Below are 26,416 nucleotides of genomic sequence, written 5' to 3'. Positions count from 1 at the left end.
TAAATAAAAAAACCACCCTCATTCAGTTTTCAAATCCTAGATGGAAGAACTTCAATCTGAAGTAGTGTGGGTGAGACTTACCATCAAGTGATCCAGGACTGACAGCTATGAACTGCCCCAACTGTATCCATAAGAGGATGAAGCAACTCATTAATAACGGATTGGTGGATATGGGAATGATAAACATTACTATACCTAGAAATGCAGGTACAGATTAGGGGGAAAAAGAAAGAGAAAGTTAGAAAATACTATGCAGGAAATACAGTCAGCTCAACGGTCCTGCATTCCTGACTTCCTTATTATTCTCAGAGAAGTTAGCCACACACAGACACTGATTGTTTCAACTGAATATTGTTAACAAAAACAGCTCATTCAAGCACAGAATGTGCACCATCAGGCATCATCCAAAGTGTTAAGCACAAGGCAAAGCATCTCACTGTTACACTGTAAACAGCTCAACTTGGAAAAGCACAAGAAACTGAATGAAAGCATTATTTTACTTCAGATTACCCTACCATTTTCAGGTTAAAAAGAACAGGGACAGAGCAGCAATAACAATATCTTCATCTGCGCTTCATAACAGAACAGAATCTTTGGGCACTATCATGTTAAAAGTGCAAGTTTACCTCACTCGGTAAGTTTTAACATGTCTTCCTCAAACAGCATTTTTCAGTTAATGCATTATGTAAGGAAAAATGAATAGGATTGTTCTTAAAATAAAGCATAATATACCTTGCTATGAACCTTACCTTGAAAGGTTTGTCCCCACTGTGTGTCAGCATATGTCTCTGCAACCAACTTTGACTTGTTGAAGGTGTATTATATACTTTGCAACCTTTCCACAAGCAAACAAACACCTGATAAAGTAAAAATGTGGTCAGATTACACAAGTCAAAGAAAACAGTAAAAAGAATTAGCAAAGAAGCCTGCTTCCACAATTCAAATTAGTTCAAAGAATTTTAAACCAACCAGTTATTCTGCAACATAATTCTCACCTCACCAAGGCAAAAACAACTGAAACCACAAGTATTCAAAAATAAAACATAAAAGCCAGGCGATCCTGCAGATAAACACAATTAAGAGCCACAGCTTGCATCTGCACTTTGTATCAGCGTCACCCAAGTACTGAGATATAAAATTTTGTATGATGAAATTTACATTTTCTGGATAGCAAAAATATAAATGATAAAATGATTTAATCTTATAAGCAAGAAATAACTTCATTCTTTAAGAAGGCAAAGTTGAAGTCTTAATTAAAACCCAGTTGTTTAAATATAAGTTTTATACTGTAGAATATTGGATAACCCTAGTTAAGGTTTTAAGTTCACTTCCTGATGAATAAAATTAAAATCTTCCATAGGATTTAAAATCTATGGGTGTTTAGCTATTTCCATGTACAGATTAGTCACACGCACAATAGTGCATTAAAGGGAGTAGAACTTACTCATGCTGCTTTTCTCTCTCTCCTCTCATTGTGTCTATCTATAACCTAGAGAATAAAAAAGCTCAATGAACTTGGCTTTCATCAGAAATTCCTCAACAAGTCTGTGTGTGAAGGGAGGTACAGCCCCAATTTTTAGCAGCAGAATACAGTCCCCAGGAATAGCATTGTCCAAAATACTTTCAGAATACCTTTCAGAACTGCAAGCAACTAATTGGATTTGAGTTTCTTGTTCTCTTTCAGAGATTAAAAAACTGAACCTTCAAAAGACTGTACTTTCAAAACAAAAGCATAGCCAGAGGAGTGCTATGTGCTTGCTATGTAACATACAGATACCCCAGCTTACGAATGCAAAGCTGGAAAACCTTGTATGCCTATGTGACTGATCAAGGTCTACTGACCCATGAGGCCTAACTTTCTGATGTTTTGGTGTCTGCTGCTTCTGAGCTTTAAGGTCTCCCTGTAGGCACTGGAATTTTCAGATTCCTGGAACTGAAACAGTTACTTCATTGTCCCAGTATCTCCATCATCAACTGCAGAGCATCCAGGAAGGAACTACTATGAAACAACAGGTTGTTGAAACGCAATCTCTGCAGAAAACATGCACTTGGTTTTACAGCAATGCACAAGAAACTCCAGCAAGGCCTTTTGGGAACATGTGTCCGAAGGCTGTATCCAAAATATTTCTAACAAAACATTTTAGGGAGGTAAAACTATTATTCCATTAGTGTATCCTGGGCATTCATGATTCTATATGGAGTGGAAGCGTTATCTTAGTATTAGCTTAGAAAAAAATATATACATTACAACCATAAAAGCAACGTGATAAGCATGCTTAAAAGTTCCCAGTAAGCATTTACTACTACTTTTCTTCAAGTTTATAGTCACTGAGCTGATTAAGTTTTGAAAACCAATGAAACCCCCAAGAACATGCACCACTTAACCGCCTCACCAGCAGATGGCGAACCAATCCTTGGAAGAAAACATCATTCTCCTGCCAGAGCATCCAGTGGAGAAACTTTACAACAAATAAATCAACTCCACCGGGGGGAATAAAACAAGTGCGAACTGAACACAGTAATCAGGCACACAGTGTTACCTACAGCTGTCTCTTTCAAAAAGATGAATACAGTGGCATTTTCTAAGTAAAAATATCCACAAATCACACCACACTGAACATAAACACACAAATACAGCATAGAACATTTTTCAGGATTTTCAATCTCTTCTTGAGCAATGAAAAGGGGTCACGGGTGGGACAAAGGTCATCAAAGATGCATTTACATGAAATTCCACAGGATACGGATACATCTCATCCACTTAATTGTTTCATCCAGGACACACGTAACACTTTTGTAAACCTACAAATAGAATTACAAAGTCTATCTTATGGGTGACTAAGAAGTTGGAACATCGGTCAGATGATTCTGCCTGGAGTTTGGACTGAAAAAAAGTCACTGAATATCAAGCTGAAAGTTCAGTCATAACAAATAACATTAGCTAAATGCAGCCAATGAGTCACAGCCACCACTGTGACCCAATTCAAGAAGTACAGAGTTAATATTACGCCACTTGGAGATTATTTAAAACCTTAAAATTGTGAGACCTACCAAAACCACATCACTTAACCACGTATTAAACTGAAATACGTACTTCAATTTAAAAAAAAATACTAGATGCAGTTACATTGAAGATGTAAGACCTGCCGTCAGTACAAACAGAACTGTTTTGCTAAGACTTGTACTCCCAAAACAACCCATCTTACTTCTGTCTTATATTTATCCATACATATTTTATTACTAACAGGACTCCCATTTGTAAAAATAATCAGGATGTGACTTAGCCTGAGTTAACATGCAGCAACACATACACTAGAAGTTCCAAGAAAATTAATTCCAAGTATTTCTATATAAACCAGCATTTCAGGCTGCTGAGAAGTTACTAAACCTATTAAAAATTCAATAGATTCAATTATTTTATTAAGAACATATTTTCTTAAAGCTACCCATTCAAACAAAACCATAGAATGGAAAAATAGAGCGAATTGTGTAGAACACAACAGCTCAATACCCAATGCCACATTGCTGAGGGCCTAACCTCAGTTGTCACTAGCTACAGAATAGATATTTTATAACATAAAATTACTACTGTCATTAAGAAGTACAATATCAGTAACTAAGGAAGAAAAGAAAGAACACAAACCCCTCCTCGCTGACCATCCACATGTATGGAGCGAATATGATCTGCCAAATCCGGGCTGGAGCTGAAGCAAGCGTGGCAGTGATCCCAGCAACAGTTATAAGCAATGCTTTTTGCAGAGGAGGCAGGACCTCCTTGTCCATTCATCATCACCGGAGTTGAACGTCCACTGGAAATTGTGCTGTCTACATCCATAATAGTGCTGCTTATGCTGTAAGAAGAAAGTTCGTGTTTGTTACAAACTTTGTTTGTTCCATTAACCTTTACGGCACTGCATCAGATTCATTTAGGTCAAAAAGGATATCTTACACGTTTATTTATTACGGTTCATCATCTTGAACAAAGCATTTAGTCAGAAAATAGCCACTATCACTGTACTGTATAACTTATAGACAGCAGCAACAAAAGAGAGGGCCGGAAAGTTCTTCCCCACTCAATAACTTGCCAGAAAATCTTGTGTGGTTGCAGCTACTTCCAAGCCACATCACTCACTCCTTATTTTTACTCAGGGGATGAGGGAAAAGCATGTGTGGTCAGACCAGAGATGTATCTACACCTATAACCACAAATGACCCTGAAGTTTTACAGGATGCTGAAGACTCCCACACTTAATTATTTGGTCTGGTAGTCTGCATGTCTATCAGATGTGTTGAGTAAATTAATGATTTGACCTTGTTTTGGGTTATTGGTTTGGCAGCTTTTTTTTTTTTTTCAGGGGATGTGGGGAAGGCTGGGGAAGTAGTGTGCAAACAAGTTAGCAGCAACTGTAGGAACATGGACAGCAGGGTCACTTTTTATCTGGTCTGTTATGTGTCATGACAAATACAGAGCCGAGAATGAAACTGGACCAGAAAAAAAAAAACCTGAAGTGTTCTTTCCATGTTAGAGGTAGACAGATGTTGCTTCTGGATAAAAATTAAATAGCTACAGACATGCCTTTTTTTAACCTAGTAAACAGACTCATTACCTTTTAGAACCCTTCATGTTTGTCTTCCATAAAGCCACAGAATTAGAGGACAGCTCATCTTTGAAAGGATCTCAGGGAGCTACTTAGTCAAATTTCCTGCTCAAATACAAGCAAGTAAGATTCCTCGTGGCCTTCTACAATTAACTTTTTAATGGGTATTTTCAAAGCCTGAAGTTTCTGCTACCTTTCTAAAATGTTTTTCCAAACATCTGATTAACACCACTGTGGAAAAAGTGAATAATTTCCTAACATCTCATCAGATTCCCTAGTGTTGCAACTTCAGTCTGTTGCCATCTTCTTCGCTTTACAGTTGACAACTCCAGCTTCTCCTTTGCTATACATTCCTTATCAGTAATAAAACAGCAATAACCCTCCCATTCTTATTCTAAAACTGAAGAAACCCAACCTCTCAGCCTCTCCATGCACAGCATTTACTTCAGCTTTCTAACCAGCTTGGGGGCACTCCACTGGATGCACTCCAGTACATCACTATCTTGGAGGCACCTGCTCAAATAGAGCAATCCAGATGCAGTTTCAAATGTTCCAGGTAAAGAGGAAGAACTACTTCTGTTGACCTAATAGATGTACCTTCTCTAGTACAGCCTAGTACGTGGCACTGATATTTACTTCAGCGTCTTTACATAAGTCCTTACTCAGTCTTCTGAGTAAAATGCAAGGAAAAAATAAAAATCAAATGGCATTACTTTAAAAGAAATGTTGTTCCACATTTCCGATGCCATACTCACTACCATTCTATAACATATTTTGACATGGATGAAACAAAAACTGCACCATTATTCAAAATTAGAAGATATTACCAGCACATCTGTTCTTTTGCTTTAAAATAATTTCACAGAATGGTCCAGGTTGGAAGGGACCTCAAGGATCATGTATCTCTAACCTCCCCCGCCACAGGCAGGGCTACCAACCTCCACATTTAATACTAGACCAGGCTGCCCAGGGCCCCATCCAACCTGGCCTAGGAAACTCATTTCATCATACCTCTTTTTTCCTTTAATCACTGCTGGCTAGCATCTTTTTCCCGATTTCAAAATTCTAATTTCCCTTATTTGTATTTTTCCCCTCCTCAACCACAGGCATTTCATCACGTTTGTCAATATCAAATGTCATGCTTTAGTTATAACAGACTCCCTGTAGAAAGCTTTCCAGTTAGAACATATCCTGAGCAATTCCTTTAGGAAAAAAAAAAAAAAGCAAAGTTCTTGAGACCTTGTCAACAGGTTTTTGTTTGTATAGAAGTCTATACAAACATGAATTTTTCTATACATACATGAATTTGCTAAATATTATATAAATACCACCTTCTATTTTTCAATTAAAAAAAAAAAAAAAGACCTAACCCCTTACGAGGCATGCCTTCTCCCCATGAAAGCCACACTGGTTTCTTTCTGCTACATGACATTTTTCCACATGCCCATTATTTATTTTGTTCCTTTTTCTATATCCTGAAAATGTACAGCTTTCCATGCCCCACATCTCACCCCATCTTCTTTCTTCTGTACACATAGTAACCTTGGTTCCTTTCATAACACAGGCTCACAGTGATAAAGCAAAAGTGGCCAACAGAAGCTTACAGATACAGTTTTGAACCTGTTCCATGTTTCTGTCTTTTCTCATAAGTCTAATTTATAATCACCAGAACGTTCCAAAAATTCAACTAGAGCTGACTTGAACCTACAGGCTCAACAATGCTAAGAGTCTCTAATTACAAAATACTAGTAACAGTTGTTAGCATCCCTCTAGGAAGATACCAAACTTTAAAGTATAAAGTACGTTGCAAGCAATCACATTTTCCCCCCAATGCCAGGTCTGTAATAGATGTACCAGGAGACTGACATTTCCACCTTCCTTATCTGCTATCTATGCCAAAAGTTATTCCTGAAAGTAAAATCTGTAAAATCAGGTTACGAAAGCAAAAACTACTGACAGCCTGCAGTATGCCCTTGTGGTTAAGACCACCAATGGTATCCTGGGGTGGATTAAAAAGAGCATGTCCAGCAGGTTGAGGGAGGTGATCCTCCTCCTTACTCTGTTCAAGCGTGGCCACATCTGGAGTACTGTGTTCAGTTCTGGGCTCCTCAGGTCAAGAAGACAGGGAACTTCTAGAGAGAGTCCAGTGGAGGACCACAGAGGTTATGAGGGGTCCGGAGCATGTCCTCAGGAGGAAAAGCTGCAAGACCTGGGGCTATATTCAGCCTGGAGATAGGCAGGAATGAAGTGCATGGGGCCAGGCTCTTTTTGAAGGTGCCCAACAACAGAACAAAGGGCAAGGGGCACAAACTGGAACACAGACAGTTCAATCAGAACATGAGGAAAAACTTCTTTACTGTGAGGGTGACAAGAGCACTCTAACAAGCTGCCCAGAGCAGTTGTGGAGTCTCCCCCTCTGGATACACTCAAAACCCATTTGGACACTGTCCTGTGCAACCTATGGTAGGGAAGTTGCTTTAGCAGAAGTGTTGTACTGGAAGATCTCCAGAGGTCCCTTCCAATCCCTATGACTCTGTGAAGAAAAATAAGGTTACTTAATAACATACCTTTCCTCCAATACATCCAAGTTCTGGAGTTATCCTAAAAATTTTCTCAAAATCAGCATTCAGAAATAGTTTTGAATGCGTATGAGATGGCACATAGCCTGACCAATTCTGAATATAGTACCGTGACACTGACCTGTGGTTCCAACAGGGAGTTGCTTAATTAAGGACAGCAAAGCACTACAGGTGCCCTATTAATGCAATAGCTTCTTCAGATCATTTCAAGCAGACAAATAACCCTAACTTTATCATGGTTGACAGGTACTAAAGTATGGAGTTTTATCCATGTTTTAAACAGGAGCTAAAGCTTCCAAGATTTGTACAGTCAAGTCCATTTTTCTATATCCACTGCAAGCATTAGGACCATTCTCAAAAACACTACACACAGGCATTGCCAAACACTTGTCTAAGAAGGGGTATGGACCTGATATCCAGGGCAGACCAACAACAATTATTCAGCATGGTTCTCTCAAAGGTTCACTGCTTCTAAAGCCTGGTCTGAAAGGTGAAAATAACAAGAAACACAACCCAGTACAAATTCTATGAAGGATAAAGTACGCACCATCTGCATACATGTGTTTGGTTGCACAAGCATGCAATCTGAAGAATTTCGCTAAACTGTAATACAAAAATTAATTGAGCAACCTACAGCATGAGACAGCTACTGATGTCGTAAGTGCAACACAACAAACACGGACTTGACAATACAAAACCACAGGTCTCTTCATTTTTACAGATCAGGAAATGCAAATTCAAGGGTTTCTTCCTTTTTTTTTTTTTTTAATCTTCAAAATGCTATTCTACTTGTAGAAAACTATCCTTACTTCTGAAGAAAAATACGCAAGAGCTGGAACTAGTGATACTGATCCAGCCAAAGGTACTATGATAAATAGGTGTGTTAATGACACAAGAAATCAGCAACACTTAGAAAGCTAATCTGATTGTAATAGTTAATGTTGCTTTGTTTAGCTCTAATAGCCTAAGTGCTTGCTAAAGGCTAACAGATTAGAATTACATCCCTGGAGGTATTTAAGACAGGTGTGGACATGACAGTAAGGGACATATTTTAGTGGTGGGACTTGCTAAATCAGGTTGACCATTGGACTTATTTTGAAGATCTTTCCCAACCTAGATTATTCAATGGCTGCTATCAAAATTAAGTATTAGAAGAAGCGGGACAAAAAGAAGGTTGCCCATAGCATTTCAAAACAAGTAGCATATAGAATTTCTTGGAAGTTTATCTTCAAGTGTTACATTGGACTACAGTTCTTCAGTGTGTGCAAGACAAAGTAAAAAGGAACTGAAATCCAGCTTGGTGATAGTAGGTCAGTACTTCATTTAACAGAAGTCATACCCTTCTTCTAGCTTGCATAATTAAGACATTAAAAGTATAGATGAATAGTGCTGTAACAGGGCCTAAACAGCTTAATTGCTTAAAAACAAAATCATCAGGGTCACACAATAAGGGATCATTTTCTGGTTGTTCTCTCAACAAGCTCCCATAAAAAGCAAGAAACACTGCTCTGACATGCCTTTTCTAAAAATAACCAAGTAAAAAAACCCTCAAATAGTCTTTTTATTTTGTACCTCCAAAAGCAATCAATTTTAGGTTATCAGCTGCCTAACAGTACTCCAATAATTTTAAAAAAAAAGAACTCAAACTTTTATTCCATCTCAGTGAGTTCTGGGTCAGTCAGGAGAGACAATGAAGAGAATCAATGAAAGACCAGCAACATCTTTCCTCTCTGGCATGCTTTGTACAGCAGAAGTACATGCACATTTTGTCTAGTAGGCCAAACATTGAGAAAATATCAAGAAGCTTTTCAAATAAAGTTTGTAGATACATCACATCAGGGAAACACTGACTTGGAAGACCACTTGACTTTCAATTGCTATTTCAAGATCAAGGAGAAAAACGATGATGGGTTTCGTAAACAGAACTGTGGTTGCTGCTTAAGTCTATGAAGATTTAATTGCAACATTTTTTCCTCAGCCTGCTGATTTACCTACTATTTACTGGGATCTCAGAAAGGGCATGAGAGCAATGTGTGCCTGCACACATTCCATCTTTTTGCCTAGCCCGCTTTTGCCTAGCCCACTAGAGTCCTGACATCAACCCAGCCCAAACGGCTGGACTACTACAGCAGCGTCTGTGTATATTTCAACCCCTGAATACGGCTTTCCAATCCAATCTGACCTTGGATCACGTTGTGTAGAAAAAGTTCCATAACAAAAGGGAAGGTAGTAGTGGTAAGTACATTTCCTTCTGCACCACTTTCTTTTTGCTCTCTCCTTTAATATCCACGGAGCGTGTAAGTGAGAGCGTAATAATATGCATCAGAGAGAACAGCACGAAGTAAAGGAGGAAGACATTCTGGTAAACTAAAGGTAAAGAAAAGATATTGAAACAAACTGTAGCTAAGAAATTGAAAACAATTTTTTCCCAGTTCTTTTTTTCTCCCCTCTAAGTCCTTTCTCCTCAGCCTCGAGATCTGTTTAAATCCCGACTGCCACTATCAAAGCAGAATGACACTAGTTCAACTTAAGCGCTTGTGGCATTCCCCTATTGCTAGTGACAGACAGGTCTGGGTTTGCTCCCGAGCTGTAAGCAGGCTTCAGCTCCATTGTAATGGATCTATAGACCATAGCCTGATGAAGAACATTAGACATTTGAGTTTCAGAGAGTTCAACTCAGGGGTCATCCCTAACAATAGAGCATCAAAAACAGTCACTGCTGGAGAGAGCCTGCATACACAATAGCTGTTTTTAAGAAGCATCGTTCAAAAGACTGACTAATTACTAAAATTTAAAACTGTTACAGCGAGCACAACGTAGTCTTCCAGACTGTTTTTCCCTACTTTCATCCTAATCCAAGCACCAGAATGAACCGTAAGTTAAAATCACAGCCCTAGGGGCAAGAACTGAATGCTGTTCCAAATCGCCTCTCTACAGCAACACCTAATTTTACCAGTGCTGGCAAACAATGCCTTCCAGATGTACCAAGGTAGAATGGAAAGTACTGCATCTTCTCAGAAGAGCTGAACCTTTTTCCTTTATTATGGCCAGCAACTTGGAAACAAAACTGATATTTAAAGTGTGTTCACTAAGCAACACAATTAACGTAAGCTTAACTAAAGGAATCGTTACCTCAAAGGCACTGTTGGAGGTCTTATTTTTACATTTTAGCTGAAAATAATCATGCTGATAATGAGGATGTATTAAGACATTTATTTAAGCATCACTTTCATGTTAAAACGTTCATACCTGCACAATCTATGCTGAATGTGAATCAAATGCATCTAATTGATTAATTCAGTCCAAACTGTGTTTAGAAACAATCCTGAGACTGAAACATTAGCAATAATAAATAGAGCAGCAATTGTTAAAAACACACAAGGTTTTTTCTAGGATATCCAATTTTAGATTATTACTCTCCTTTAAGGATCTGAACAAAATTAAGCTATTGTTGGAATTGCGTAAGTACAAGTGTTTCCTTTTGAGGAGAAAAAAATAATCTCCAAATTCATCCCAATTTAAAATGCACATAATTCAAACCACATAACTTACCACATGCACATTTGGGCACTAACTGCTGTGTACAGTTAAATGCGAATGAAAATATAATGAGCCTGTGATTTAATGCACTACAAAAAATGGTGTATTGCAGATCATTCCTGACACACACTTAGCTCTCTGAGTTGATTGATTTCCTCACAACTGCAAGTAATCCCTTCTATTGAATTTAATGAATGAAATGCCCCAATTTCTTCCCCCGCCCCGCCCCCCCCCCCCCTTTTTTTTTTTTTTTTGGTTAATCTTTCAGAACAACAGACAGTAGGGGTTTAGAAATAGTATCAACAAAAAAAAAAAACAGAAGCAGCAAGAACAGCATAACTGCATTTTCACTTTCCTTGAGACCCCATTAGCCACCGGGTACCAAGCACATGCACAAAAGCCCAATCAATATACAACTATATTTTTAATGTCTGCTACCCATATTCCCCACAGACCTTAACTGAAGTAACCTTCCCTCAGGCAAAATTCAGACCTAACAGATGGGCCTTACACCAGGCCCTTGAGGGTCAACAAGCAGTTCTGTCTGATCAACAGGAGCTCATTGCAGAGTTACAGTACCTCCACTGAGAATGCTCAGCATCCAGTCCCCAGATGTTCAGTACGTAAGCAAAAAGGACCCAGATGATCGCAGCTAACATCAAGGGAAATGACTTTGATGGTTCCTATCATAAATAATCTCATCTTGCAGCACAGTAATTTTAAAACCAACACACATTTCAGAGAACATACACCGCAGCATTGCTAAAACCAACACCACAGAGCAGCCATCAAGCCACACTAAATGTGACCGATTAATCTTCTAAAATACGTAGTGCTGATCAAGTCGTAAAGCATCAAATCTACAGAAGATTGCCTCTGACTAGATGAAAGCATAATTAGCATTCAAGAATCCAAATACTACACATCTCACTGGAAGTAGGTGAATATTTTAAGGATAAAAAACACCCCGCTAATTTATTTAGCTTCACTAGCCTGTGAAATACCTTGTCATTTCTACACGAAGCTTCAACTACTTCGTCCTGATCCATATGAAGGAAGCTTAAAGAGGATTGAACTGGAAAACTCAGAGGAGAAATATAAAAACAAACAAACAAAACCACTGAGAATAATGGAAACCAAATAGCAGAGGTTTCTTACAACAGCTTCAAGGGTTAAAACTTGGAATTCCAAAAGAAAAGCTTTTACAATGTGAAAGACCAAATCACAATTAGGTACTAATCCCAAAACAAAACAAACAGCATCAATCCGGATCATTCAATTACAAATGCCAAATCAAAACAAAACAAAAACTGAAAGGAAAAAAATTGAGGCTCTTAGTGACACATCAGAGCTCTACATCGCCTTCATGCTGCTAGGAAAAGTCAAGAGAGAAAAGGTTCACAAGCTTCCCAACCTTTCCAAAACAAGTAGAAGTCTGGGGCACAGAACAGACCGCACAGCAGCTTCTCTGCTTTTTTAGAGCCAACAAATTCAGACGTTATTTACATTATTTCCTACAGACTTCCTATGTAATCAATATATTAGTGAAGACACATCCTCACAAAGCTTGAAAACGAGCAAGTGATCAATCCTGAGCTCCTAACCTTGACAGAAAACTCAAGCAACTGTCTAAGGATTTTTTCCCTAACATATCTATCATTTCCAAACACAGGAGCAATGATACATTCCCAAGTAGCAACATGTGATTAACTCTTATTTCATCTTCTATTTTCAACAATAGGATGCGTAGATCAAAGGTGCAAAAACCTGAAGCAGGAGACAACTTTAGAGGTACAACTGACCTCAGTACTGCTCAACACCCCAAATTACTAAATTGGCCCTTGAGTCAGAAGCAAGTAGGCTTCTTGGAGGCTGTCTTGGACAGAGTGATCATGAAATGATAGACTTCGTGATTCATGGTGGAGCCTGGAGGGGGAATAGTAATACTGCTACCTTGGACTTCAGGAGGGCGGACTTTGAATTGTTCAGGGGACTAATAGGGGGAGTCCCCTGGCATTCAGTCTTACCGAGCAAAGGGGTCCAAGAGAGCTGGTTGCTCTTCAAGAAGGAAGTCTTAAGGGCGCAGGAGCAGGCAGTCCCCCTGAGCTGCAAAATGAGCCGGTGGGGAAGAAGACCGGCGTGGATGAATAGGGAGCTATTCCTGAGGCTCCGGGAGAAAAAGAGAATCTACCGCCTGTGGAAAGAGGGACAGGCCACTCAAAATGAATACAGGGAAGTTGTTAGGATGTGTAGAGGTGAAATCAGAAAGGCAAAAGCCCAGCTTGAATTTAACCTAGCCGCTGGTGTGAAAAGGAATAAGAAACTCTTTTATAAATACATTAACAGTAAGAGGAGGACAAAGGAGAATATCCACTCTTTGCTGGATGAGGCTGGGAATGTGACCACTGAGGATAAGGAAAAGGCGGAGGTTCTGAATGCCTTCTTTACGTCTGTCTTTAAAAGTCAGACCAGTTATCCTCAGGATACCCCTCTCTCTGACCTGGTAATCTCGGCTGGGGAGCACACTAGCCCCCCTGTGATTCTGGAAGAAACAGTCAGAGACCTACTGCTCCAGCTGGACTGTCACAAGTCAATGGGGCCAGATGAGATCCACCCGAGAGTGCTGAGGGAACTGGCGGAGGTGATAGCCGAGCCGCTTTCCATCATCTGTCAGCGCTCCTTGTTGACTGGTGAGGTCCCAGAAGACTGGAGGCTTGCCAACGTGACTCCCATTTATAAGAAAGGTCGTAAGGAGGATCCGGGGAACTACAGGCCTGTCAGCCTGACCTCGGTGCCAGGGAAGGTTATGGAGCAGATCGTCTTGAGGGAGATCATGCGGCATGTGCAGGGTGACCGGGGGATCAGGCCTAGCCAGCATGGGTTCATGAAGGGCAGGTCCTGTTTGACCAACCTGATCTCCTTCTATGATCTAGTGACTCATCTGGTGGATGAAGGAAAGGCTATTGATGTGGTCTACCTAGACTTCAGCAAAGCCTTTGACACTGTCTCCCACAGCATTCTCCTGCAGAAGCTGGCAGCCAGAGGCTTGGATGGGTACACTCTTGGCTGGGTAAGGAGCTGGCTGGAGGGCCGGGCACAGAGAGTGGTGGTGAATGGAGTCAAATCCAGCTGGCGACCAGTCGTGAGTGGTGTTCCCCAGGGGTCGGTGCTGGGGCCTGTCCTCTTCAATATCTTTATTGATGACCTGGATGAGGGCATCGAGTGCACCCTCAGTAAATTCGCAGATGACACCAAATTGGCTGGAAGTGTGGATCTGCCTGGGGGTAGCGAGGCCCTACAGAGGGATCTGGACAGGCTGGAGAGCTGGGCTGGAGCCAATGGGATGAGTTTCAACAAGGCCAAATGCCGGGTCCTGCACTTCGGCTACAACAACCCCAGGCGACGCTACAGGCTTGGGGCGGTGTGGCTGGAGGACTGCGTAGAGGAAATGGACCTGGGGGTATTGATTGATGCTCGGCTGAACATGAGCCGACAGTGTGCCCAGGTGGCCAAGAAGGACAATGGCATCCTGGCTTGCATCAGAAACAGTGTTGCAAGCAGGAGCAGAGAGGTGATTGTTCCCCTATATTCAGCACTCGTGAGGCCGCACCTCGAGTACTGCGTCCAGTTTTGGGCCCCTCACTGCAAGAAAGATATTGAGGCCCTGGAACGTGTTCAAAGGAGGGCAACAAAGCTGGTGAGGGGTCTGGAACACAGGCCATATGAGGAGAGGCTGAAGGAGCTGGGAATGTTCAGCCTGGAGAAGAGGAGGCTCAGGGGAGACCTTATTGCTCTCTGTAACTTCCTGAAGGGAGGTTGTAGTGAGCTGGGGGTCGGCCTCTTCTCTCATGTCATTAGTGATAGGACCACGGGGAATGGTTTCAAGCTACGGCAGGGGAGATTCAGGCTGGACATGAGGAAGTATTACTTTTCAGAAAGGGTGGTCAGGCACTGGAATGGACTGCCCAGGGAGGTGGTGGAATCACCGACCCTGGGGGTGTTCAAGGAAAGACTGGATGTTGTGTTGAGGGACATGGTTTAGTAGGAGCTATTGGGAATAGGTGAACGGTTGGACTGGGTGATCTTTTAGGTCTTTTCCAACCTTGGTGATTCTATGATTCTATGATTCTAAGTAAGAATAAATTCAAATGGCTTTGCATTAAGATTCAACTGTTGCTGACTTCCAAGGAATATTAAGTAAACTTCACTGCCAACCTCTTCACAGTGCTTATTCTATCAGAACATCAAAAATCAGGATTATCAGTATTCAGTACAACACAGTGCTAAGCACAGCCATACACATGTGTCCAAGCAGACTTAGATTTCATTGTGTTATGATCTCCAAATGATTACACCAAGTTAAAAGTGAGATTGAAACAGTTCACAAAACGAGAGAATACCATGAGACAGAATGGTGAACTTGAACACTCACCTGATCTTTTTTGTTCTCCTTCCTGTCTTTGGTGAGTTTGATGATTTACACTAGCAACACATATGCTTCTACTACTAAGTTTCTAGAATTATCAATTTAATTCTCCAAATCGAACATTTGTGTTCCATAAACAAATCAGCTCCCCATACTTTACTGGACACACTTTGACTGCAGCACAGAAATGCCATAAAGCTATGGAGCTCCTATATTTTGTTTGTTTGCTCTTCCATTTATCCAGCAAGTAACCCAGAGACAATCTTCAAAGCAGACAGGAAATAGAGCTACCTGCATTTCTAACAAGTTTTTTGTTGTTGTTTTTAACTGTCTTTAAATAGAACACATCCAAGATAATTTCTTAAATGATAATCATCAGTTTATGAATTTAAGGAAACCTACTACCAGTAATAAAATACTAGTGCATGTACATAAATCACAATCAAAACAGACTGCAGAATGCTAAATGGCTAAAAAGAGAAGGATAGTCCTCAGAGCAACAACAAATGAGAATGCATGGATGAAAACAACCCAGAACTAAGTGAAGTATAAGTCCATCAGTGTGCTTTAAGTCAGTATCTTCCACTCACACCTGTTTTAGCAACTCCTACCCACAAAGCCCACTGATAACCAGACAGCACAACTCCACAGCTGTTCAGAGGCAAGGAAAAAAAACCTAATCAACACACACACACACAAAAAAAAAAAAAAAACAGTAGATGTCAGCAAAATTATTTTGTGAAAGTCGAGGGGAATTAACCTAGCAAGTAAGAGGTGCATTCTAAAAACACTAAAGATAGTAAAAGAAAAGTGTAGGACTTAGTGACATAGCATTTTCCAAAAGCACCTTCAGGGTCTTTCTACCTTTAAGTAAAAAGAAAACCATAAGGCAACTTCTGAACATGTGGAAGGGAATGGAAGGGAGGAGAAAGACCATAACCCAACCTGCGTGAGCTAAGAAAGCACTAACTCCCTTTGAAGAACTTGTCTCCTTAGTCATTTGGATGCTTTGACTTTTCTTCAATTCAACCTATACTTCACACAAGTGAAGTTATTCTGACACAAATTTCTCATAAGGAAAAAAAACTAAGAAACGTTCTGTGCTGCTTTGGCTCACCTTGAGCACTGTGTGCAGTTTCATATGCCATAAAATAAGAAGGACATAAAACTATGAGAGAGCACCCAAGGGAGACCCAACCCAAGTTGGAGAAGGGTCTGGAAGGCAAGATGTGTGAGGAGCAGCTCAGGGCCCTGGGTTTTGCAGAGGAGCTGAGGGGAGGCCTGATGGCGGCTGCAGCTCCTCACAGGGAGCAGAGGGGCAGCGCTGAGCTCTGCTGTGTGACAGCGACAGGGCCCCAGGGAACGGCATGGAGCTGTCAGGGGAGGGCAGCTGGGGGTCAGGGGCACTGCCCCAGGCTGATGGAGTTCGAGGTGCATTTGGCCAGCGCTTTCAGATACAACGTTTGGATTTTGGATGGTGCTGTGCGGAGCTAGGACTTGGATTCAGTGATCCTTGTGAATCCCATCCAACCCAGGATATTCTGTGATTCTATACATCAATCCTACAAACAAGCCTGCAAAACTATTTATTGAACATCTGAATGGGTATATTGCTAAGAAATCAACCTAGGAGAAAATACATCAGTCAGGAGAGAATTTTGTACAGCATGACAACTGGTAGTATTTAAAAACATGTTTTGAAATTCTTCTTGAAGCAGTTGCTAATTTTAGAGTAAAACTGTTTCTAGATTAGGTGTAAATACCAAGAAAAGGGAACAGTATTGCAAACACTTCATTTTAACAGTATTAGACTGGGAGAAGGCAGAAAAGCTCTTCAAGACTGAAATCAAAGGAATTTAAAATAGCAAACATGTACAGGAAACAAAACACAGCTGAGAAAGTGTGTTATGAATCACCACCTCTCCGGAGCAGCTTCCACTCTCCTGGATCACCTACTTTGATTATTTAGATTGTCAGCCACAGAGTATTTGGGCTCATGCATTTACAGAACAAATCCAGGTTATCACCTGAGCTGCAGCATGCAGATCAACGAAAACAAATATAGTGAGGAAACCTGGAATGCAAAATGTCAGAAGAGCAGTACGAAGTACAGCAGATTAAATATGCACGTTTTGTGATATGACAGCAACAAGTACATATGCAGAAGCATTACATATATCTAGAAATTGTAAGGGGCTGTATGTTAAAGATACAAGTAACACTTTCATTTCTAGGAAACCATTCATTTCCAACTTGATCATCTCCTTGGAGAGTTAGGAATTTAAATCTTTACCAAAACACATTCAGTAGTTAAATGAGTTTTTTTTGTTTGTTTGTTTGTTTTTTTTTAAATGTGCTTTCCACTTCTGAGAATGATATTTAATACTACATCTAATCAGTACTAGAAGTTAAAAGCCTTCAGGTACAACGTCAAAGAAATGCCACCAGTTGTTACCATAACAGCTTCATTTTCCCAGCCTCAGGATGGCTATTCCCACCCTAACCACAAAACTCGGAAAAACAAGCATACATCAAAAGGAACAGAGAAAGAAAAAGGCCAAAACTCCCCTTCCTATTTCAGTTACCCGTCCTATGACAGGTCAGGTTTGACTTAGAGAAAGATATAGTCCGACACAGCAGCCTTCTGCACCAACTTCATACTTCACTGAAGGGTTGCTAACTGTCAAGTAGTAATCAAGCATCGAAAGCAGAGAAACTAGAGAAGCAGAACTGCACTAACAGACTCAGTTCATAACAGAAAGATCTGAAGGTGTGATTCCGTTCTGTTGGACGCTGAATTAAGTACCGCTTGTATAATTCATCTATGCTACAGTTTGGCATTCAAGTCAGCCTCAGGAAATCTACCCGTGATGTGACAGAAGCAGTTCTGTTTGAAACGAATAAAACTCACTTAAAATTCTCTGCTTACTGCTGGTAATTAAATTGTTTTCTTTGGGCTTTAAGATCTTTCATATTTGGAGCCTGAGTTACAAACACAACAAAATAAACTGTAACAATCAAAATGAGGACTTCACTGCAATTTTACAGGGGAACTGGTAATTTGCACAAGGTGCTGCAAGGAACAACATTAATAAGTACAGAGAGTCTTCATACTGTACTCTTTAATTAAAGTACACTTACTAGCGTGACTATACGTGGTGTACCCACGACTACATGACTTTCATGATGGTATCAAATCTTTTGCTTTTATATCACTATCACAGAACTCTGCATGTGCCCTAGGTAACACTCTGCTAATGAAAGCATCCATTAAAACCAATCACCTGAAGAAGTTTTGGAGAAGATATTTAAGACCTTACATTCTAGTATACAGAGAACTGAGGAATTAAGAAAACAGGGGGAGAGGAGGGGGAAAGCAACACCATTTTGACTGAGAGGCTGCACATTTCTTTCCTCGATTATTTATTTTTTAGTTTTGCAAAATCATAACCTGAGAAAGGCAAACTCCACTTTAATGCACCGCAAAACAAATGACAGATAGCAGGCATAATATGGAATGTTAATACTTCATTTTCTAAGACAAAAATATCTAAACACATCCATTTTCTAAGCATGAACAACTTTGGACACCAGGCACATAAAGTGATGAAAATGAACCAGTCTTGTAAAAAAAAAAAAAAAAAACCTGCAACTTTCAGAATTTTCTAGATCTGCCACATAAAAAAAAAAAAAAGAAAAAAAAACAAAACAGAAAATGGAGGCCTTGCTATTTGCACAAATAAGTTCCTTGCTCTCCTCTGTTTTCCACTGCTGCACGAGTTAGCAGAGTTTACATTCTCATCTATTTCAAGGATTCCCCCCAGTTATTTGCTTCCTTTATGGCAGATACCGATTTCTCACTTCCTGCAGGCTTAGACCTCACATTTTCCTCAAGTTATTACACGTAATTCGTCTCCAAACATAACAAAAAGCACATCTCACTTTTCTCGCCTTGCAGGAAATCCCTCCAATGCTGCATCTGCTCCCTTCCAAGTCCCATCCACACTTCACACGCTGCAACAAATTTCTCTACTGTTGCCATATCTCAACTGTGCTTATACTTATTCCCATACCTGCTGTCTTCCACGTCAGCTTTGTATATTGCTCATTCCCCTACCACTGTTCTCTAAGTGAATGGCATTTTGGTTTTGTTATTAAAAAAGGGTGTAAATATATTACAGCTATTGGAAAGACAAGTAGATCTGAGTAACGCTGGCTACAATGGAATATTTTTACTTCATCACCCACAAAGTCTGCTTCACCAATGGATGAGTAACTCCAGAAATGAATTATGTCACATCACTGCCAAATGGACACTCAGGCTGCACGCAACACACAGCTTAAACGGGCAGTGGAGAGAGAACAAATAAAGCATTGCAGTTCCTTCCACTACTGCTGGGAAATTCCCTGAAGTTGCTCCCCAACCAAAACCCACATTGAAAAGTTACCAGACTTTATGGTGACACAAACTTAAACAAAAAACACACAGGCTTGTGCTTGATTTGAACATCCACACAAATACCACCTATCTTATACACTAAATAGGACAACATTTTTCTTAAATTCTGTGAAGGGTATTTAAATGATATTCCAATAGTTCATTACTCCATCCTCCTCCATCTAGTCCACAAGAAGACCTCACGTTAACCACTCAGTTATATCAAGCAATGTCTCTAGTAATAAAGATACTACCTGTTTAATATATCTAAGCTGTTTTATCTTCCTGTCAAAAGCTATTTTCTGCAGTGCCTGAATAGAACAGCTACAGAAACGGGAGTTTTACTTTACCGTTTGAAAGCAAATAATAACCTCAGCAAATACAGACACAACACATGCAGCAGAATTTTGGAATCTCAGGTCTTTATAGCCCACTGTATCACATCAGCATTACATACACTTAAAAAAAATTAATGACTTAAACACCTTGCCACGTTAATGAATGATTCTTCACTTCCTGGATAGGAACATGTGAGACTATGCAGCAGAGAGGACTGAAGCATCTTCTAATCTGGTCATACAGATACATGAAGCATACTTATTAGTACCATATGCCTTCCTGACAGTATTTCAGTTTTACTGTTCTGCCTTCATAAACATCACTCTTACCATTCACGTGTAGCTGCCTGCCCAGCCCTGAAAATTATTCACTTTTGAAGGTCTACAGACAGCATTACATAAGAACTGTATTTAGATCCTTGAAGTACTGATATTTTAAGATCAATCTACATATTAAAAGCATGAAGAAGCTTTCATTTTAAATAAGGTTGGAAAAAAACAAAAAAAAACCACCAAGGTTAGAATCTGGATTTTTCAAGTCTCAGCCTCTCACCAGTCAGCACGTTAGTTTCACTCTGCCTCATTCCATTCCATACAATGAACAAACCCAAGGAAAATCTCAAGTTTTATTATTAAAAAAAAAACACCTTCCTTGAAAAGGCTATTTTCAAGATCAAGAGCTGCTCACTTACTAAATGGGGACAGAACAATAGCATTTCTAGAAGCAAGCAATTTCTACAAGTCTAACGCTCAGTTAGGTTTCCTTGAATAGTATTTTAGTAAGTTTTCTTAGAAAATTGAGGCTTCAGCTGTCATACTGACAGTTCCTCTCAGTAATTGACTTCATTGGTGAATAACAACAGAGGTGATAAAACCTAAAATCGGCTGCTCTGCGAAAAAGATGGACAATAGGAAGGGCTGTGCTTGAGGAAAAGATGGGTCCAGCAACAACTTGTTAAGTCTGTCCTACCAGCTGGTCAGTAAGCACTTGGGCACCAGTCAGCAAAACAGCACATGCAATACCTCTGGCTGAACGTATTCTTCCAGTGCTTCTTGCTTGGTCAGTAAGAGGATGAAGCGAAGGATAAACTTCTAAAAAAGTCTGAAGATTATTTAAGAACAAAAGACCAGAGGAAACGGAAGAGAAATTCACCAAAGTAAAAAAAAAAAAAAAAAAAAAAAAACACTTCATGCAGTTTCATTAGTGAAGTAATTTTTGCTACACATTTTGTTAGAATTGTAATCAAATAAAATCAGATAAAATTTCAGTGAAATTTCAGATTTAATAGCACTTCTGTAACAAACTTTCTGCTAAACAAAATATTTAACTGAGTTCAGTAATCTAACATTAAGTATTTCTAAGTAAATCTCACAGTTCAGCAATAATGTATCACTGAGCTGCAGGCACACCTTCACCGCATTCATCAGCTGATGTATACCCAAATCCATGCATACACGTAGGCCTACTTTTGCAGCCCAGTGACAAACTCAGCTTTTTCTGTAATTAACTGAATCATTCCTCTGGATTTTTAAGACATATCAAATGTTTCTCAGCATTGTACGAAGCTGCCCTGCTCCAGAGAACTGAGCAGAAAGGCATCCATCCTTTCAACGCTTGTCTGAAGCTAAGGAAAGGCACAGGAAAATTACCAACATTCACATGCTGATATTAATCTTTATCTGACGGATAACTCAACCTGAACGCAGATTCTTATCAATGAGACAGCAGATAAAGAGCTCACTCAAAATCAGCGGGCAAACTTTCGCACAGCAGTAGAAACACAGCTCGAATCCCAGGAATAAAATGCAATGAGTACATCTGCAGTCATTCCAGACTTTGCAATGCACTCTCATTACTAATACCACTGAGCAGAAAATGCCACCTGGTTATTCTAAATATCAGTGTGCGGTTTGCTTTTTTGGTTTCTGTTCTTGGGTTATCTTTTGGTTTCTTTTTTTTTTTTTTTAATGGGGGGTGGGGGGGAGGAGAGGGGAAGTTGGCAGGGGTGCAACTGGTTTGAAATGCAGTACCAAGTGAACTTGCATTTCAAAAAAGCTGACCAAAATTCAACTCAAGTTTCAGGCATCATTATTCAACATCAGATTTGGTTTTTATTTCGTTTCAAATCCCTACAGATTTCCTACAGTAATACTCCAAATTATTTATTCTCTTTTCTTGGCAGATCTCTCAAAATAGATTCAAAGTACTAGTATTAGAAGTAGCTGAACAGCGGTCATGTCTTGATAGCATGCAAGATTCTCCTGCTCAAACGTCACATCTGCAGTTTACTTCATAGTTCATAACACCAAACCAAAATAAGACAGACAATACATTGAAATTAGACAACGATAAAGATCGTACTGAAAGAGGAATTTGATCACTTAAGGAATTTCAGGCCCTCACCACACCCTCTTATTTATTCAAATTTGCTAAAGAGGAAACAAGAAAAAAATCCCAAGCCTCGGGGCATAACCTGAATGAAATGTTAGCAAACCTACCTACAACAGGAGAATCACTACTGAACACACCTTCCTCTTGTTTAACCAAAGACTAAGAACTCAAGTCCCTCAGATCCTTTCTTCTCTCACAGGAAATTTTACAACATAACAGTCTACAAGACAAGATGATGCCAACTTCCCTAGGTCTTCAGTGACAAAACTGGAGTCTCCGTTCAGGACACAGGCAGAAAGTAGAGCTCAGAGTGCTGTACAGTGTACTGTTTTATAGAGAATATCACTGAACAGATATTGTTCTGTCACAGTTACTACCTGTAAATCTGACCTGCACCCAGCTCCTTCCAGATACTCCACCATCCCATAGCGCACACTCTTCAGGCTTTTCTGTGCCTCCCCTACCATAGGCAACTGCCTGCCTAGCTGGTCAGCTTAAGGATGTACATCATGTCCCAGCTGGTTTCTAAGGGGCAGCAATAATTTCGATCGATAGGCTGAGGGACCTGTTGGACTACATGTGGTGTCATTGTTTTTGCTGTCTACTCCACTGCAGCAAGAAATGTCATCAAAATGATTTTTTACTATCACCAGAAATAAGAAATGGCACACTGAGTGGCGTGGCTCCCTTCCTACCCAACTCAAGCAGCAGGCTACGAAATTACCATACAAAACTCCCTCTCAGCATCCCTGTATGTTCAGCGTGGACACTGAAGACGAAACTTTGCACGATTAAAACCAAAAACACAGCGCTGATTTAGAACTAATGAACACAAAGGGCCCCCACTCCCGCAACTACGTCTGCTCCAAAGGTACAGGAAAGGAGCAACGAAAAGCACACGTGCAGATTTGATTGTGCCACTATAACAAGAGTAGCCCAAAAACAATGACAGAGAAAGAAACTAGTACACCAGCTCTGAAGTGTATGAGAAAGACGTAATGGGGCTGCACTGCCAAAAACCCCCTGCAACTGATTCCTGTTATTTCCTTAACCTACAAATTGAGACATTCACAAGAGATCGAGATTCAATTCAGAGTTTGATTTTGTAGAAAACAAAAAATGACGACCCTAAACCTCAACAACAAACCTGCTGTTCTTCCAGAAAACTACTCCCATACTTGAGTGATTTCATGTAAAAATCCACATGAAAACAGAAAGGAGAAAAAAGAAAAAAAGAAAAAAAGAAAAAAGCCCCGCCACCTTCCTACCTCACAGCAAGCCTGGAACAAAAAACTCCCCCAAGTCCTGAAGTCTCAGAAGTCAGGCAGAAACCAAAAGAACAGACTTTTTAAAAAAAATTTTCCTAAGGCTTTCAGATGCTCTGCATGATTTGGGGAACTGACTCACGGGGCTTTTATTCAACACATGAGGCTGGACCCAGAGATGCCACACTCCTGCAACACGGGCGTTTCCCCATCTACTGAAATTTAACCTAACATATAAACAAAGGACGTACCTGTACCAAAACAGATAACTCTTCACACTTAATAAGGAAACTATCTTAAGAAAAGTAACGATTACTATTTTTTGTACTAACTACAGCATAGCCCAAAGCTTCCTTAAAGCCAAATTGAAAAGGAAAAGAATAAAAGAAGTTTCTAAAACTATTCTGAAGCGCTTATTAGTAAAGGAGCCGACGTATTCCACTCTTACATCCCTTTTTTCCATCTTATTTTCCGTTAGACTGTACTACACGCGCCCAAAAAAGCCAGCAAGCAAGCCGTGCTCCTAGAAGTGCCCAGCCTCCGGGCTGAACGATAGCTGGGAACCGGGCTGTGCCTTCCCTCGAGCCTCAAGCTAGAGCCTCGGCAAAACGAGACGTACAGAACCTACAGAAACCACCTGCGTTTGGCATTAAACCATTCATCCAAAAATGACTAAGTCTCACACGGCCGGGCCCGGCTTCATCCAGCACACGCTCAGCCCCGGCGAAGGGCCGTTCCCTCGCTCCTTTCAGCAAGGTGGGATCTTCCCTTGTGTGTTCGGCGGTAACCTCAGCTCGCCGCCCGCAGCACGTACACCCGCGGGGCCGCAGGTACGGCGCGCCCGCGGAACAGCGCCCGGCCCCGAGCCGCAGGCACGGTACGAGGCGAAAGAACCCGGCCGGCATCCCTCCGGAACCGGAGCGGCCCTGGGGCGCGGCGCGACCGAACGCCCCCGCCCGGAGCACGCGGCGCGCCAGGCGGGCAGCGAGCGGCCCGCGGCCGCCCCTCCGCCGGCCTAACAGCCCCGCGGCCCTCGGGCGGGGCGAGGCTCCGGGACATGGCGCCCGCGGGCCTCTCGCACCGGGCACTGACCTGTCCTCCGAGTCCATGCGGCTCAGCGGTTCCCCGTCCGAGGACATCTCCAGGCTGCCCCGCCGCCCCCCCGACGCGGCGCTGCAGCTGCTGCTGCCGCTGCTGCCGCCGCCGCCGCCGGTGCCGTAGCCCTCGTCGCCGCCGCTGGACACGCTGCTGGAGCTGCTCCCGCCGCCGCCGCCGCCGCCGCGGCCCAGCCCGCCCTCCTGGCCGCCCCGCGGGCCCTTGGGCTCCTCCTTGGCGTCGGCCTCGCTGCTGCCGCCGGGGCTGAGCGAGCGGGTCTCGTCGCTGCAGCAGCCGCTGCTCGTGCTGCTGCTGCCCACCAGGCTGCTCTCCTCCTCCTCGCCGCCCTCCTCCTCCTCCTCTTCCTCCTCCTCCTCGTCTTCGTCCTCCCCGTCCCCGGCCTGGCTGGCGCTCTCCGGGCTGGGCTCCGACATGCTCTCCGCCTCACCGTTCAGCAGCAGCAGCGACTCCGTCTCCGCCGCTGAGGACGGAGGCGACGACGAGGAGCCGACCCCGGCGGCGGCGGCGGCAGCGGCCGCCGCCTCCTCCTCTTCCTCAGCCGCGGCGGCCGCCGCCTCGCCGGGAAGAAGCCCCTCCGGCTCCGCCATGTCGCTGCGAGCGGCCGCCATGGCGCCTGCGAGTCTCTGCGAGCCGAGCCGAGCCGAACGGGGCCGAGCCGAGCCGAACGGGGCCGAGCCGAGCCGGGCGCGCGCAGTGGCGTGCGCGCGGCCGGTGCGCGCGTGCCCCGGTTTGTGTGTGCGCGCGGCCGCGCTCCCCCCGCCCTCGCCCTTCTCACCCGCACAATCGCGCGGCGGCGCGAGCCGCAAAGAGGAGGGGCCCGAGCCTCCACCGCCGCACGCGCTACGGAATGCGCCCGGGGACAAAAACCTGCGGGAAGGCGGAGCGCGCGAGTCTTGTGTGCTGAGCGTCACCGGCGGGCACCGGGCGGGGGGGGGGGGGGGGGGAGGATGCCAGGCGGCCGTCGTTCGCCGCCCCGCCTCTGAGGCGAGACTCGCAGTCACAGGACGGCGTCGGGCTCGGGGGCGAAGAGAAAAACTGAGCGAAGTGTGGGGAAGGAAGGCTTCGGAGTTGGCTGGATAGGGAACGGCGTGCCTTCTCAAGAGAAGGGAAAAAGGCCCTTCAACAAGGAGAGTGTGTGACTCTGCCCTGTGAGAATCGCTAAAAGAGAGAGCTGAGCTGGGACACAAAGGGGACGGAAAGACGTTTTCAGTGGCACTGGCAGAAAGAAGCAAAAGAGTTGTCCTGCCGTCCATCAGGAGATGGCCGCCTGTAGTGCAGCCTCACACCTCTGTTTGCCATAAGAAGCTTCCAGGCTGCGGCGTGGCCAAGGCTGCATGCAAAATGCACGTCACTGCCCGAAGTGGAAATAAAAACAGAGAGTTAAATGTGCTAAAACTAAGGCAATTGGTTAATATTTTCCACACAAAGTCAGGCCGAGGGTTGGAAGAGTGAGGGCTGGTAAATTCGCTGAGTTGGGAATGTTGCCATGTGAAGTAAAATAGATGGAGAAGCGAGAAGGATGAGAGGAATGGCCACCAATCACATACAAGACTTCAGAACAGACTTTGTCAATTAAAGTCATTTTAATATTAAAAAAAAGTGAAAGGGAGGGATGAAGTTTACTCAAGGCAGATCATGCCAGACATCACTTCTTTTTTTGTTTGTTTGTTTGTTTTTGTTTTCCTTGTCTGTATAGGTGTCTGTATGTATACATTTAGTAAATT

The 26,416-nt window shown here is 42.3% G+C and overlaps 1 protein-coding gene across 1 annotated transcript in view; it reads right to left on the bottom strand.

Moving 5' to 3' along the window:
* AEBP2 (AE binding protein 2) overlaps positions 1 to 25,307 on the bottom strand; it is a 51,674-nt gene extending 26,367 nt beyond the window's left edge. Inside the window, exons 1-3 of the mRNA XM_042890146.1 lie at positions 24,669 to 25,307; positions 3,644 to 3,851; positions 750 to 857 (exon numbers count right to left, since the gene is read on the bottom strand). Coding sequence (XP_042746080.1) covers positions 750 to 857; positions 3,644 to 3,851; positions 24,669 to 25,300 — 948 coding nt within the window. The 5' untranslated portion in view covers positions 25,301 to 25,307. The remainder of the gene's footprint in view (positions 1 to 749; positions 858 to 3,643; positions 3,852 to 24,668) is intronic.
* Between the last annotated feature and the right edge of the window lie 1,109 nt (positions 25,308 to 26,416).

This window comes from Lagopus leucura, unplaced genomic scaffold, assembly GCF_019238085.1.
Source record: "Lagopus leucura isolate 7727_CA_CO unplaced genomic scaffold, USGS_WTPT01 Super-Scaffold_100159, whole genome shotgun sequence".
Classification (NCBI taxonomy): Eukaryota; Metazoa; Chordata; class Aves; order Galliformes; family Phasianidae; genus Lagopus; species Lagopus leucura.
This window is presented reverse-complemented; position numbering and strand designations above follow the sequence as displayed.